This window comes from Scyliorhinus torazame, chromosome 28 (genome assembly GCF_047496885.1).
Source record: "Scyliorhinus torazame isolate Kashiwa2021f chromosome 28, sScyTor2.1, whole genome shotgun sequence".
Taxonomy (NCBI): Eukaryota; Metazoa; Chordata; class Chondrichthyes; order Carcharhiniformes; family Scyliorhinidae; genus Scyliorhinus; species Scyliorhinus torazame.
In genome coordinates, this window is record NC_092734.1 from 42662272 (window position 1) to 42677608 (window position 15337).

The 15337-nt window shown below is 48.2% G+C and overlaps 1 protein-coding gene across 3 annotated transcripts in view; it reads left to right on the forward strand.

Annotated features, from left to right (window-relative positions):
• Nucleotides 1-15337, forward strand: part of LOC140403425 (ribosome biogenesis protein BMS1 homolog) — a 246155-nt gene that overhangs the window by 51550 nt on the left and 179268 nt on the right. For all 3 annotated transcript variants that reach the window (XM_072491337.1, XM_072491339.1, XM_072491338.1), the window contains exons 5-8: nucleotides 4914-5102; nucleotides 9429-9571; nucleotides 12734-12855; nucleotides 13983-14179. In XM_072491337.1, coding sequence (XP_072347438.1) covers nucleotides 4914-5102; nucleotides 9429-9571; nucleotides 12734-12855; nucleotides 13983-14179 — 651 coding nt within the window. The remainder of the gene's footprint in view (nucleotides 1-4913; nucleotides 5103-9428; nucleotides 9572-12733; nucleotides 12856-13982; nucleotides 14180-15337) is intronic.

Below are 15337 nucleotides of genomic sequence, written 5' to 3' on the forward strand. Positions count from 1 at the left end.
TGCACTGACTGCTTTTTCCCAGTCCCTCTTACAGTTACCCACCTATCTCCAATCTTTGGTGTAACTAATTCCCTGAAGCTGCTATCTATGACCCCTTCTGCCTCCCGAATGATCCGAAGTTCTTCCAACTCCAGCTCCAGTTCCCTAACTCGGTCTTGGAGGAGCTGGAGATGGCAGCACTTCCTGCAGGTAAAATCAGCAGGGAAAAAAATCCGTAGATTGCGTGACAATCGCCAGGCAGGAATGTTCCCTTCCAGTTGGGGAACACTTCAGTAGTCAAGGGCATTCAGCCTCTGATCTCCAGGTAAGCGTTCGCTAAGGCGGCCTTCAGGACGCGCGACAACGCAGAATCGCTGAGCAGAAACTTATAGCCAAGTTCCACACACATGAGTGCGGCCTCAACCGGGACCTGGGATTCATGTCGCATTACATTCATCCCCCACCATCTGGCCTGGGCTTGCAAAATCCTACCAACTGTCCTCGTTTGAGACAATTCACACCTTCTGGACCTGTAACGACTTAATTACCTGCAAAGACTCGCATTCAAAGTATCGCCTTGCAGCATTGACTGTGTCTATATATATATATATGTGTCTGGAATCTACATTCACCCGCAAGCTAGTGATTTGCAACAAACCTGTTGGGCTTTAACCTGGTGTTGTAAGACTTCTTACTGTGCTCACCCCAGTCCAACGCCGGCATCTCCACATCACGGAAATACATAGAGGAGAGCAGCAAATACGGTCAACTAAATTGTAAGGAGGTGAAAGGGAAGGTGTTGCGTCTTCTCCACTTGTTTGGAAAGGTGTTGTGGGAAAGAGGGATCTGAACACCCTATCACAGACCTGACTTTGCTTCCTCCCCCACCACTACCTCCCTTCCTCTATCAACCATTCCATATTTCCCTCGTTCTGGTGATCGATCACAAACCTGAAACAATCCAGGGGGAAAGAAAAATTCCAAGGGGGAAGGCCCACCATCATGGTTAACTGAAGAAAAGTTAAAGGCCGTATCAAATTTAAAGAGAAAGCATATCATTGTACAAAGACAGGCGGCAGATGGGAAAGGAGATAACGAACAGCAAAGAATTAAAGTGTGGGAGCTAGCTAGTAATATAAAGACGGATACTCAGAGGGCAGAATCTCAGAGTATGGGGTCACCCATTTCAGACAGAGGTAAGGAGGAATTTCTTCTCTCAGAGGGGAGTGAATCTGGAATTCTTTACCGCAGAGAGCTGTAGCGGTTGGGCCATTAACTATGTTCAAGGCTGAGATAGACAGATTTTTAATCAGTGAGTGAATCGAGGGTTATGGGGATAAGGTGGAAAAGTGGAGTTGAGGATGATCACATCAGGTCAGTCATGATCTCATTGAATGGCGGAGCAGGCTCAATGAGCCGAATGGCCTACTTCTGCTCCTCCATCTTCTGGTGCTGCTCCTACTTTCTCTGTTTCTCTTTCCACAGTTGCTGCCTGGCCTGTGGACTATTTTCAGGATTTTCTGTTTCATTGCATTTAAACAGCAGCTTAGTAAAATGTCTCAGAGCCCTTCACAGTATTATCAAGCAAAGTTTGACGCCTGTGAAGAAATTGGGATGTCCTTGCACGCAGAAGAGGTTGCAAGCTGTGTTCTTTATGAATAGACAGGCAGAGAGAGTTTGAGTTAAAATTTCTGAGTACAGAGTCTGGACTAATTCCAGGGATGGCGGACTGTCATAAGAACATAAGAACTAGGAGCAGGAGTAGGCCATCTGGCCACTCGAGCCTGCTCCACCATTCAATGAGATCATGGCTGATCTTTTGTGGACTCAGCTCCACTTTACGGCCCGAACACCATAACCCTTAATCCCTTTATTCAAAAAACTATATCTATCTTTATCTTAAAAACATTTAATGAAGGAGCCTCAACTGCTTCACTGGGCAAGGAATTCCATAGATTCACAACCCTTTGGGTGAAGAAGTTTTTCCTAAACTCAGTCCTAAATCTACTTCCCCTTATTTTGAGGCTATGCCCCCTAGTTCTGCTTTCACACGCAAGTGGAAACAACCTGCCCGCATCTATCCTATCTATTCCCTTCATAATCGTATATGTTTCTATAAGATCCCCCCTCATCCTTCTAAATTCCAATGAGTACAGTCCCAGTCTACTCAACCTCTCCTCGTAATCCAACCCCTTCAGATCTAGGATTAACCTAGTGAATCTCCTCTGCACACCCTCCAGTGCCAGTACGTCCTTTCTCAAGTAAGGAGACCAAAACTGAACACAATACTCCAGGTGTGGCCTCATTAACACCTGATACAATTGCAGCATAACCTCCCTAGTCTTAAACTCCATCCCTCTAGCAATGAAGGACAAAATTCTATTTGCCTTCTTAATCACCTGTTGCACCTGTAAACCAACTTTTTGCGACTCGTGCATTAGCACACCCAGGTCTCTCTGCACAGCAGCATGTTTTAATATTTTATCATTTAAATAATAATCCCTTTTGCTGTTATTCCTACCAAAATGGATAACCTCACATTTGTCAACATTGTATTCCATCTGCCAGAACCTAGCCCATTCACTTAGCCTATCCAAATCCCTCTGCAGACTTCCAGTATCCTCTGCACTTTTAAGAACCCATGCTGCGTCTGCCCAATGGGACAATTTCCATCCAGATGCCTCGCTATTTCTTCCTTGATGATAGATTCCAGCATCTTCCCTACTACCGAAGTTAAGCTCACTGGCCTATAATTACCCGCTTTCTGCCTACCTCCTTTTTTAAACAGTGGTGTCACGTTTGCTAATTTCCAATCCGCCGGGACCACCCCAGAGTCTAGTGAATTTTGGTAAATTATCACGAATGCATTTGCAATTTCCCTAGCCATCTCTTTTAGCACTCTGGGGTGCATTCTATCAGGTCCAGGAGAATTGTCTACCTTTAGCCCCATTAGCTTGCCCATCACTACCTCCTTGGTGATATCAATCCTCTCAAGGTCCTCACCTGTCATTGCCTCATTTCCATCAGTCACTGGCATGTTATTTGTGTCTTCCACTGTGAAGACCGACCCAAAAAACCTGTTCAGTTCCTCAGCCATTTCCTCATCTCCCATTACTAAATCTCCCTTCTCATCCTCTAAAGGACCAATATTTACCTTGGCCACTCTTTTTTGTTTTATGTATTTGTAGAAACAAATGAAGAGAGATTGACTAGGTTGGGATTGTTCTCGCTGGAGTTCAGAAGAATGAGGGGGGAATCTCATAGAGACTTATAAAATTCTAACAGGACTAGACAGGGTAGATGCAGGAAGATGTTACCAATGATGGGTGTGTCCAGAACCAGGGGTCACAGTCTGAGGATTCAGGGTAAACCATTTCGGACAGAGATAAGGAGAAATTTCTTCACACATTAGCAGCCAGAGTGGTGAGTCTGTGGAATTCATTACCACAGGAAGTAGTTGATGCTAAAACTTTGAATATATTCAAGAGGCGGCTGGATATAGCACTTGGGGAGAATGGAATCAAAGGCTATGGGGAGAAAGCAGGATTAGGCTATTGAGTTGGATGATCAGCCATGATGGTGATGAATGGCGGAGCAGGCTCGAAGGGCCGAAAGGCCTCCTCCTGCTTTGTATCTATGGACAGGTGAAGACATGGTCATTAATAGTGGAGTGATAAATCAGAATGATTTTGAGTAGAGCGGAGAACCTCGAGGATTGATGGGATGGCGGAGGTTACAGAAATAGGGAGGGCTGAGGCCCTGGAAGGATTTGCAGGAATGGATGAGAATTTTAAATCCTTTTTTTTTTTTGCTTGATTGGCAGTCATTTTGTGTCAGTAAGCACATGTTTGCTGGGAAGAGCTTTGGGTGGGCTGTAAGTTATGGAAGGTTGAAGATGGGGGTTTCAATTAAGCTTATCTCTTTTGCTTCATGAAGGATGACAATAAACTCAAGTGATGTAGTGGCACGGTGGGTTAGCACACTGCCCATATTACTTTTGTGAGCCAGATTCTAAATATGGTGTCACTTGTTGAAAGTCTTTACCAATTTGAAGGATCTGGAATGAGGAAAGGTGAATCTACAGTGTCTTTAGGTAGAGGCCTGAGACGGTTTCTGGGTGTAAATCTGGGCAGCACGGTAGCACAGTGGTTAGCACTGTTGCTTCACAGCTCCAGGGTCCCAGGTTCAATTCCCGGCTTGGGTCACTGTCCGTGCGGAGTCTGCACGTTCTCCCCGTGTTTGCGTGGGTTTCCTCCGGGTGCTCCGGTTTCCTTCCACAAATTCCGAAAGATGTGCTTGTTAGGTGAATTGGAGATTCTGAATTCTCCCTCTGTGTACCCGAACAGGCGCCGGAATGTGGCGACTAGGGGCTTTTCACAGTAACTTCATTGCAGTGTTAATGTAAGCCGATTTGTGACAAGAAAGATTATTAAAAACAATTATTAAATCCTTTTCTGGGGGGCAGCACGGTGGCGCAGTGTGTTAGCCCAGCTGCCTCACGGCGCCGAGGTCCCAGGTTCGATCCTGCTCTGGGTCACTGTCTGTGTGGAGTTTGCACATTCTCCCCGTGTTTGCGTGGGTTTCACCCCCACAACCCAAAGATGTGCAGGTTAGGTGGATTGGCCACGCTAAATTGGCCCTTAATTGGAAAAAATGAATTGGGTACTCTAAATTTTTTTAAAAAATCCTTTTCTGGGATGAAGTGAGTGTGGAGGAAAGGTTTTGCTGTATCAGAGCATTCGTTTAACGGATGTGAGAATAGTTGAATAATCGCCAGCGGTAGTGAAATGTTAATTGAGACCCCTTGCCTCAATACGCACAAATTCATGAAAAATAACAAGTGGTGAATGAAATGCTGAGGAAATATAACTAAAGGTTGTCTTCAGGTTATTGTGTGTCCAGCCAGAATGGACTAAATCGAGCCTCTCCTTCAGGTTTTAATGCTGACTGATGCCAGCTTTGGCTTTGAGATGGAGACGTTTGAGTTCCTGAACATCTGCCAAGTTCACGGCTTTCCCAAGATCATGGGGGTCCTCACCCACCTCGACACCTTCAAAAACAACAAGCAGCTGAGGAAGACCAAGAAAAGGCTAAAGCACCGGTTCTGGACTGAGGTCTACCAGGTATGAGTCCGGGAGGTCAGAGAGTTGTATAAACCTTGAAAATTAATGTATCCTGTAATGTGGCACAAAATATGGCTAGCTGAAAGCTCATTGGCTGGACTCGTGGTTTGTGATGCAGAGCAAGACCAGCAGCGCGGGTTCGATCCCCGTACCGGCTGAGGTTATTCATGAAGGCCCTCCCTTCCCAACCTTGCTCCTTGCCTGAGGTGTTAAACCCCCTCAAAGGGGAAAGCAAAGATCCTAAGATGGATCAATGATGGATAAGCTAATCTCAGCCACAGCTCTCGGGGTAGTTGTTTGTTTCAGTGGCTTACAATTGGGAATGAAGGTGAAAATCACTGGAGAGCAACTCCGACCCTGTGGGAAAACTCATCCCTCAGAACCAGTTTCGCTTGGCGGTTCATGCCTGCCGCCGGATCACCAAAGCAATTCTCTCCTCAGAATTTGGGCATGCAGGAAACTCCCAGGAAGAGTCACGCAAGCACAGAGAGAGGCCCTCCAGCTCATCGTGTCTGCACCGGCCATCATTCTAATCCCATTTTCCAGCACTTGGTGCATAGCCATGTCTGCTGTGGTGTTTCAAGTGGTTGTCTAAATGCTTTTTAAATGTTGTGAGGGTTCCCGCCTCTATCACCCTTTCAGGCAGCGACTTCCAGATTTCACCCGTGAAAATGATTTTTCCTCAAATCCCCACTAAACCTCCCGCTCATTACCTTAAATCTATGCTCCCTGGTTATTGACTATGGGGAAAAGCTTCTTCTTATCTACCCTATCTATATCCCTCAGAGCTTTCCACCCCTCCATCAGGTCCCCTGTCAGTCGAATCTGCTCAAAGCAAAACATCCCCAGCCTAACCGGCCTCGCTTCATATCTGAAATGCTCCAACCCAGGCAATATCCTGGTGAATCTCCTCTGCACCCTCTCCAGTGCAATCACATCCTATAGCCATAGCGACCAGAGCACACAGTACTCTAGCTGTGACCTAACCAGAGTTTTATACAGTTCCATTGTAACCTCCCTGCTCTTGCGTTTATTAGCCAAGGCATGGAATACAAGTATCCCATATGACTTCTTAACCACATCTGAATGGGCAGCACGGTAGCATTGTGGATAGCACAAATGCTTCACAGCTCCAGGGTCCCAGGTTCGATTCCGGCTTGGGTCACTGTCTGTGCGGAGTCTGCACATCCTCCCCGTGTGTGCGTGGGTTTCCTCCGGGTGCTCCGGTTTCCTCCCACAGTCCAAAGATGTGCGGGTTAGGTGGGGTAGCCATGATAAATTGCCTATAGTGTCCAAAATTGCCCTTGGTGTTGGGTGGGGTTACTGGGTTATGGGGATAGGGTGGAGCTGTGGACCTTGGGTAGGGTGCTCTTTCCAAGAGCCGGTGCAGACTCGATGGGACGAATGGCCTCCTTCTGCACTGTAAATTCTATGATTCATCTTCCTGTCCTGCTGCCTTCAGGGATCTATGGACATTCACCCCAAGGTGTCTCTGATCCTCTGTACTTCCTGCGTCCGAGCATTCATTGTATCTTCCCTTCCTTGTTAGTCCTCCCAAAACGCATCACCTCGTACTTTTCAGAGTTAAATTGCATTTGCCACTGTTCTGCCCGTCTAACCAGCCTGTCCATATTGTTCTGTAATCTAAGGCTTTCCTCCTCGCTATTTACCACTTCACAGATTTTTGTGTCATCTCCGAACGTAGTGATCATACCCTCCCACATTAATGTCCAGATCATTAATGTACACTAGAAACAGCAAGGGAGCCAGCACCGATCCCTGTGGAATACCCCGGGACAGAGGCTTCCAGTCACAAAAACAACCTTCGACCATCTCCCCCACTGTCTCCTGTCACTAAGCCAGTTTGGGATCCAGCTTGCCAAATTGTCCTGGATTCCACGGGCTCTTACCACCTTGATCAGTCTCCCATGTGGGGCCTTGTCGAAAGCCTTACGAAGTCCATGTAGACTACATCAACTGTACTGCCCTTATCTGCACACCTAGTCACCTTGAAAAATTTTGTTTGACATGATCTCCCCTTTACAAAGCCATGCTGACTATCCTTGTTTAATCCTTGCCTCTCCAAGTGGAAATTAATTCTGCAGAAACGCTTCACCATGTCCTCTTAAAGTATCTCTGATGTGGTCAAACACAACCAGTGAATCATCGGAGACTCTACCTTGTGACTGACCAGAATGGATCAGGCTCTGTCGGGAAGGCACCGTGTGTCGGGAATGAACAGAGGCAAATTTAAGCGGCAGAAACCTCCAAACAACTCTTCGAGCACCAGATTGCTCGTTCAACTTATCAGACAGCTCAGAACCCATTGGACTGCAATAAAAGCAAGGTGTCCTCGCTTGAGGGGCTGCCTAAAAGGGTAGCACGGTGGTTAGCACTGCTGCCTCACAGCTCCAGAGACCCGGGTTCAATTCCAGCCTTGGGTGACTGTGGAGTTTGCACTCGTGCTCCAGTTACCTCCCACAATCCGTGGATTGGCCATGATCAGTGCATGACGGTACGGGAGTGGGCCTAGCTAGAGTGTTTTACCGGAGGGTGGGTGCAGACTCAGTGGGTTGAATGGCCTCCTTCTGCACTGTAGGAATTATATGGATTCTAAGAGAACAGAGGACTGATGATCTCCAATCCTCGAGTGTGAGCTCGTTGAACATTGTGGACTATTTTACTTGTATGTCATCATCAAGATGGCTTTTCAACACGGGATCCTGAATACCAGTTAGGAGCAGCAACCTGTGGTGAGGTGCCCTCCCTCCCACTGTAAATCACAGGTTCCCCGGGAAATTTGCATACTTCAACTTTTGTGCCATATGAAATATAAACAATAGAACAACAAAGAACAAAGAAAAGTACAGCACAGGAACAGGCCCTTCGGCCCTCCAAGCCCGTGTCGACCATGCTGCCCGACTAAACTACAATCTACACTTCCTGGGTCCGTATCCCTCTATTCCCATCCTATTCATGACCCTGGTGAGACCACGTTTGGAGTACTGTGTGCAGTTCTGGTCACCTCAATATAGGAAGGATGTGGAAGCATTGGAAAGGGTGCAAAGGAGATTTACCAGGATGCTGCCTGGTTTGCAGGATAGGTCTTATGAGGAAAGGTTGAGGGAGCTTGGGCTTTTCTCTTTGGAGCGGAGGAGGATAAGAGGCGACTTAATAGAGGTTTATAAGATAATGAGGGGGATAGATAGAGTGGACGTTCAGAGACTATTTCCTCGGGTGGATGTAGCTGTTACAAGGGGGCATAACTATAAGGTTCAGGGTGGGAGATATAGGAGGGATGTCCGAGGTAGGTTCTTTACTCAGAGAGTGGTTAGGGTGTGGAATGGACTGCCTGCTGTGATCGTGGAGTCGGACACTTTAGGAACTTTCAAGCGGTTATTGGATAGGCACATGGAGCACACCAGAATAACAGGGAGTGGGATAGCTTGATCTTGGTTTCGGACAATGCTCGGCACAACATCGAGGGCCGAAGGGCCTGTTCTGTGCTGTACTGTTCTATGATCTATGATCTATTTGTCAAGATGCCCCTTAAATGTCACTATCGTCCCTGCTTCCACCACCTCCTCCGGCAGCAAGTTCCAGGCACCCACTACCCTCTGTGCAAATGTCTCCTCAAGCCTCCTTCTCCATGCGGTAAGATTGAGTGATGTCTTCCTTGACTTCACTTCCCGGTTCCTTTGGTGTTCAAAAACCTATTGATCTCAAATCGGACCATCGTTGAATTGTTTAAACTATATGCATTTAAAATTGTTTAACTTGGTTTAACATCTCACCTGAAGAATTGCACCGCCCAACTGCACTGAAATGTCCGCCTGGAGTATGTGCTCAAGTCACTGGAGTCAGAATGTGTGACTTGGAGGGGAGCGTTCGATACCTTCGAGGGATCAAAATCTTCAGAAGCATGTGGGAGAAAGCGATAGAGCGATACATGGCCATTGGGATGTGGTCTGTATCTATGCTGTGAACAGTCCAAGGCAGTGGTCCTCCCTGGGCCTCGGCCATATCTGATATTACAGAGATGCCACCAGCACTGAACCTCTGCATTGTTTCTGGTATTGGAGCAAGGGAGAGTTGTCTATTGATGCAACCTGTCACTGAGGGGAAAAGATCGAATTCCCAACAAGTAGAGCACCAAGGAGGCAATCATAAAATGTGCTGGTGGTCTTGTGTGTCAGAGCAAGTGAGCCATACATTGGCAGATAGCTTATCATTATCGGCTGGTGGTCAGGCACGACCCCACAACTTCTGATGGTCAGTGCCGATACTTGTATTAGTAACCTCAGCAGCATCTTCTGTATTTTCTAGGGTGCAAAGCTCTTCTACTTGTCAGGAATGGTTCACGGAGAATATCAGAAACAGGAGATTCACAACCTGGGCCGATTTATCTCTGTGATGAAGTTTCGGCCACTCGTGTGGCAAATGGCACATCCTTACCTCCTCGCTGACAGGTAGGTACAAGCTGTTGTTGTCTATATGGACTTCAATAAGGCCTTTGACAAGGTCCCTCATGGTAGACTAGTACAAAAGGTGAAGTCACACGGGATCAGGGGTGAACTGGCAAGGTGGATACAGAACTGGCTAGGTCATAGAAGGCAGAGAGTAGCAATGGAAGGATGCTTTTCTAATTGGAGGGCTGTGACCAGTGGTGTTCCGCAGGGATCAGTGCTGGGACCTTTGCTGTTTGTAGTATATATAAATGATTTGGAGGAAAATGTAACTGGTCTGATTAGTAAGTTTGCAGACGACACAAAGGTTGGTGGAATTGCGGATAGCGATGAGGACTGTCAGAGGATACAGCAGGACTTAGATTGTTTGGAGACTTGGGCGGAGAGATGGCAGATGGAGTTTAATCCGGACAAATGTGAGGTATTGCATTTTGGAAGGTCTAATGCAGGTAGGGAATATACAGTGAATGGTAGAACCCTCAAGAGTATTGAAAGTCAAAGAGATCTAGGAGTACAGGTCCACAGGTCACTGAAAGGGGCAACACAGGTGGAGAAGGTAGTCAAGAAGGCATACGGCATGCTTGCCTTCATTGGCCGGGGCATTGAGTATAAGAATTGGCAAGTCATGTTGCAGCTGTATAGAACCTTAGTTGGCCACACTTGGAGTATAGTGTTCAATTCTGGTCGCCACACTACCAGAAGGATGTGGAGGCTTTAGAGAGGGTGCAGAAGCGATTTACCAGAATGTTGCCTGTTATGGAGGGCATTAGCTATGAGGAGCGGTTGAATAAACTCGGTTTGTTCTCACTGGAACGAAGGAGGTTGAGGGGCGACCTGATAGAGGTCTACAAAATTATGAGGGGCATAGACAGAGTGGATAGTCAGAGGCTTTTCCCCGGGGTAGAGGGGTCAATTACTAGGGGGCATAGGTTTAAGATGAGAGGGGCAAGGTTTAGAGTAGATGTACGAGGCAAGTTTTTTACGCAGAGGGTAGTGGGTGCCTGGAACTGGGTACCGGAGGAGGTGGTGGAAGCAGGGACGATAGTGACATTTAAGGGGCATCTTGACAAATACATGAATAGGATGGGAATAGAGGGATACGGACCCAGGAAGTGTAGAAGATTGTAGTTTAGTCGGGCAGCATGGTCGGCACAGGCTTGGAGGGCCGAAGGCCTGTTCCTGTGCTGTACATTTCTTTGTTCTTTGTTCTGTCTAACCTCCCTTATCAAAACCAGCCGAGGAACTCCGCGTGGTTCAAGTCCGTCCTTGGGTGATTGTGTGGAGTTTGCACCTTCTCCACGTGTCCTTGTGGGATTCCTCCAGTTGCTCCGGCTTCCTCACACAGCTCAAAGATGTGCTAGGTGGAGTTAACAGGATAAGGTGGGGGAGTGGGCCTAGGTGGGGTGCTCTTTCAGAGGGTTGGTGCAGACTCGATGGGTCGAATGGCCCCCTTCTGCCCTATAGGGATCCTGTGGTCCCATGAAGATGTGCTGAGCAGGAAGCACTGGGTAGATGACCCTGGGTTAAAATTGTTGGATGAGGGTGACTCCGAGGCAGCGGGAGGAATTCATTCCCCATGCCAACTTAATCAGATTAGCTTTCTCCAGAGAGAGACAGAGTGCAGAGAAAGAGAGGGAGAGAGAGGCAGAGCGGGAAAGGAGAAGGAGCGAGGCGGAGGGGGGAAGGGAGAGTGAGGCAGAGGGAGAGTGGGAAAGGAGAGGGAGCGCGGGAAAGGAGAGAGAGAGAGGCAGAGCGGGAAAGGAGAGGGAGAGAGGCAGAGCGGGAAAGGAGAGAGAGAGAGAGGCAGAGCGGAAAAGGAGAGGGAGAGAGGCAGAGCGGGGAAGGAGAGGGAGAGAGGCAGAGTGGGAAAGGAGAGGGAGAGAGGCCGAGTGGGAAAGGAGAAGGAGAGCGGGAAAGGAGAGGGCGAGAGGCAGAGTGGGAAAGGAGAGGGAGAGAGGCAGAGCGGGAAAGGAGAGGGAGTGAGAGGCAGAGTGGGAAAGGAGAGGGAGAGAGAGGCAGAGTGGGAAAGGAGAGGGAGAGTGGGAAAGGAGAGGGAGAGAGAGGCAGAGCGGGAAAGGAGAGGGAGAGAGAGGCAGAGCGGGCAAGGAGAGGGAGAGGGGGAGAGCGGGAAAGGAGAGGGCGAGAGAGGCAGAGCGGGCAAGGAGAGGGAGAGGGGGAGAGCGGGAAAGGAGAGGGAGAGAGAGGCAGAGCGGGAAAGGAGAGGGAGAGAGAGGCAGAGTAGGAAAGGTGGGCGGGGGGAGAGGGAGGGGCAGGGAGAGGTGGAGGAAAACATACGGTTACGCTGAGTTTCCGGAAAGCTGTGCGTGTGTCAAAGAAGCTGTGTAACTCGGGAATTGTTTTGCGTGATCATTTTCCTTGAATTTATCCAGTATTTCTGTTGTTTTCCGTGATTTCTGTTATTCTGGCTCGGAATTCACAATGCTGAACTTGTGTAGTCCTTCAACTTTGTACATTTATATTTTTCCGGCCAAATAGTATCCGAAGGAGCCAATCTCTGGCTTTAACTTTGATTTCTATGACACCCTGTGATTCACGGAAGGGTGAATGAAAGTTTGTGATTTTCAGGAATGCAACCACATCTTTAAGTCAGAATTCAGTGTATTTGAGTCTGGAGTTATTATTCCTTCCCTCTATTGTTCCCAACCTTCATGTCTTTATATTAAAAAAAGATGATCACACATTCAGTCGCCCACCAGTGGCAACAACCCTAAACTGCACGAGTGTGAGAGAACTCAGCAGGCCTTGGGGGTTGTGAACAAATACTTGCACCCTGAACTGCGTGCTGACTCTCGGTGCTCGGCCAAGCCACGTATTCCAACGTACCAACATGGGTGGCACAGTGGTTAGCACGGCTGCCTCTCGGCACCTGGGACCCGGGTTCAATTCCAGCCTCGGGTGACTGTGCGGCGTCTGCACATCCTCCCCGTGTGTGCGTGGGTTTCCTCCGGGTGCTCCGGTTTCCTCCCACAGCCCAAAGATGTGCAGGTTAGGTGGTGTTACGGGGATAGGGTGGGGGAGTGGGCCATGGAGGGTGCTCTTTCAGAGGGTCAGTGCAGACTCGGGCAGAATGGCCTCTTTCTGCACAGCAGGGATTCTGCCATCCTCGAGTGGGAAAAGTGCTGAGAAATGTTGATGCTGTTTCAGAATGGAAGATTTGACCAATCCTGAGGACGTTCGCAAAAATCGGAAGTGTGACCGTAAAGTTTCAATGTACGGGTACCTGCGCGGAACCTACCTCAGAAAGAGCAGCCAAGTTCACCTTCCAGGTATTCCTCAAATCCAGTCAAATTGCTTATTAACTGAATCATGTGGTGAGGGATTGTACAAGCGAGGAGTGAGGGAACAGCTCGTGGTTTGTGCTGAGCTTGTTACTCTCTGCTGGGGCAGTTGCAACATGAATGGTTTCTCGGGCCATGGCATAGGGGAGGGCAGAACAGAGACCGAGTTCTCTGGATCCCAGCCAAGCAGCAGGTGCTGGGACTTCCCAATAGGAGCAGACTATTGGGCACCTTTTTTAATAAACATTTTAAATCTCTCGTTGAGATCAACCTTCTAAACTCCAGTCAAGTTTCTGTAATTTGTGCTCGTAATATAACCCTTCAACTGCCATTCCTTAGCCACATGGCCACTTCTTGCAGGATCTTTGGCAGCTCAGGAATGGATCTCGGGTTTTGAGTGAGATGGAGGAGAGGAACTTTTAAAAATATGTTCTCCTCATGTTGTGCAGCTTGTAAAATTTACAACCGCTACTAATCACACACTGCAGCGTGGATTGTTCTGTGAGAGTGCAAGTACTGGGGACATGGAGGTGGTGGGCGGTGAGGGGAGTCACAGACTGAATGAGGGCGGCACAGCGCCAGGGTCCCAGGTTCAATTCCCGGCTTGGGTCACTGTCTGTGTGAAGTCTGCACGTTCTCCCTGTGTCTGCGTGGGTTTCCTCCGGGTGCTCCGGTTTCCTCCCACAAGTCCGGAAAGACGTGCTTGTTGGGTGAATTGGACATTCTGAATTCTCCCTCCGTGTACCCGAACAGGCGCCGGAATGTGGCGACTAGGGGCTTTTCGCAGTAACTTCATTGCAGTGTTAATGTAAGCCTACTTGTGACAATAAAGATGATTATTATTTAATGCATAGAGAATGTGAGGAGGAATATGTTTGCGCAGTGAGTGTTGATGGGCTGAAACTCACTGCCTGTGGAAGCAGAACAGTGAATTATTTCAAAAGGAAATTGGATGGGCATTCGCAACAGGTGAACCTGCAGGGCGAGGGGGATCAAGTGGGGGAGCGGGATTTACTGGATTGCTCCTCATGGGGCTGGTATGTCCCCATGACTGTCCAATATACATGACCAGTTCATTCTTCACTGGACCCAATCTCCATGCTTAAATTTTCCAGGTGTGGGCGACTTCACAGTGAATGAAGCTGGCTTCCTGCCAGATCCCTGTCCCCTCCCACAACAACAGAAGAAACGATCCCTGCATGAGAAGGAGAGGCTCATCTATGCCCCCATGTCTGGTGTCGGGGGTATTGTTTACGATAAGGATGCTGTGTATATCGATCTCGGCGGGAGCCATGCCCACAGAGCAGAGGAGGTAATGTCCTACACTTTCACTTGCATTTCATTTTGCTTTTCCTTGCCAGCTTTATTTGGTTCCCTTTCTGCCCATGAAACGTTTTGATGGCTGCTCTTAACCTTCCAATACCTGACCCAAGTGAAATGTGGCCTTGTTAAGTGGTGTTGATGTTCCCCTCAGCAGTGGTAAATGTCACAGTGGAAACCGACAGGACACAAACGCATGCTGTCTAACACCCGCAGTGATCGGATAGAAAAATTAAAACATTATACCCTGTTCGGACCAGCCAGAACTATTCATGAGGAAGAGGTGCGATGCCCTTGCCTTTGCTCCTCTAATCGCCCGCTGGAGAATCCAGCTGGGCTGGCGATCAGCAGCACCACCCACAGCTGCAGACTGGCTGGCAGACCTATCTGAATCCCTACACCTGGAGAAGATCAAATACACCATCCGAGGGTCATCTACCATGTCCAACTTCATTTCAGTCTTTTTCATTGAAGGCTTGATTAACAGGAAAAGTACTTCACTCAATGTCAGTACTGATTGTGATTTACCCCTACTCGAATTGCTCTGATTTCAATGTGTTAACATCATAGAACATAGAACATAGAACGATACAGCGCAGTACAGGCCCTTCGGCCCACGATGTTGCACCGACATGGGAAGTCAAAAAACAAAAGCCATCTAACCTACACTATGCCATTATCATCCATATGCTTATCCAATAAACTTTTAAATGCCCTCAATGTTGGCGAGTTCACGACTGTAGCAGGTAGGGCATTCCACGGCCTCACCACTCTTTGCGTAAAGAACCTACCTCTGACCTCTGTCCTATATCTATTACCCCTCAATTTAAGGCTATGTCCCCTCGTGCTAGCCATTTCCATCCGCGGGAGAAGGCTCTCACTGTCCACCCTATCTAACCCCCTGATCATTTTGTATGCCTCTATTAAGTCTCCTCTTAACCTTCTTCTCTCTAACGAAAACAACCTCAAGTCCATCAGCCTTTCGTCATAAGATTTTCCCTCCATACCAGGCAACATCCTGGTAAATCTCCTTTGCACCCGCTCCAAAGCTTCCACGTCCTTCCTATAATTAGGTGACCAGAACTGTACGCAATACTCCAAATGCGGCCGTACCAGAGTTCTGTACAGCTGCAACATGACCTCATGACTC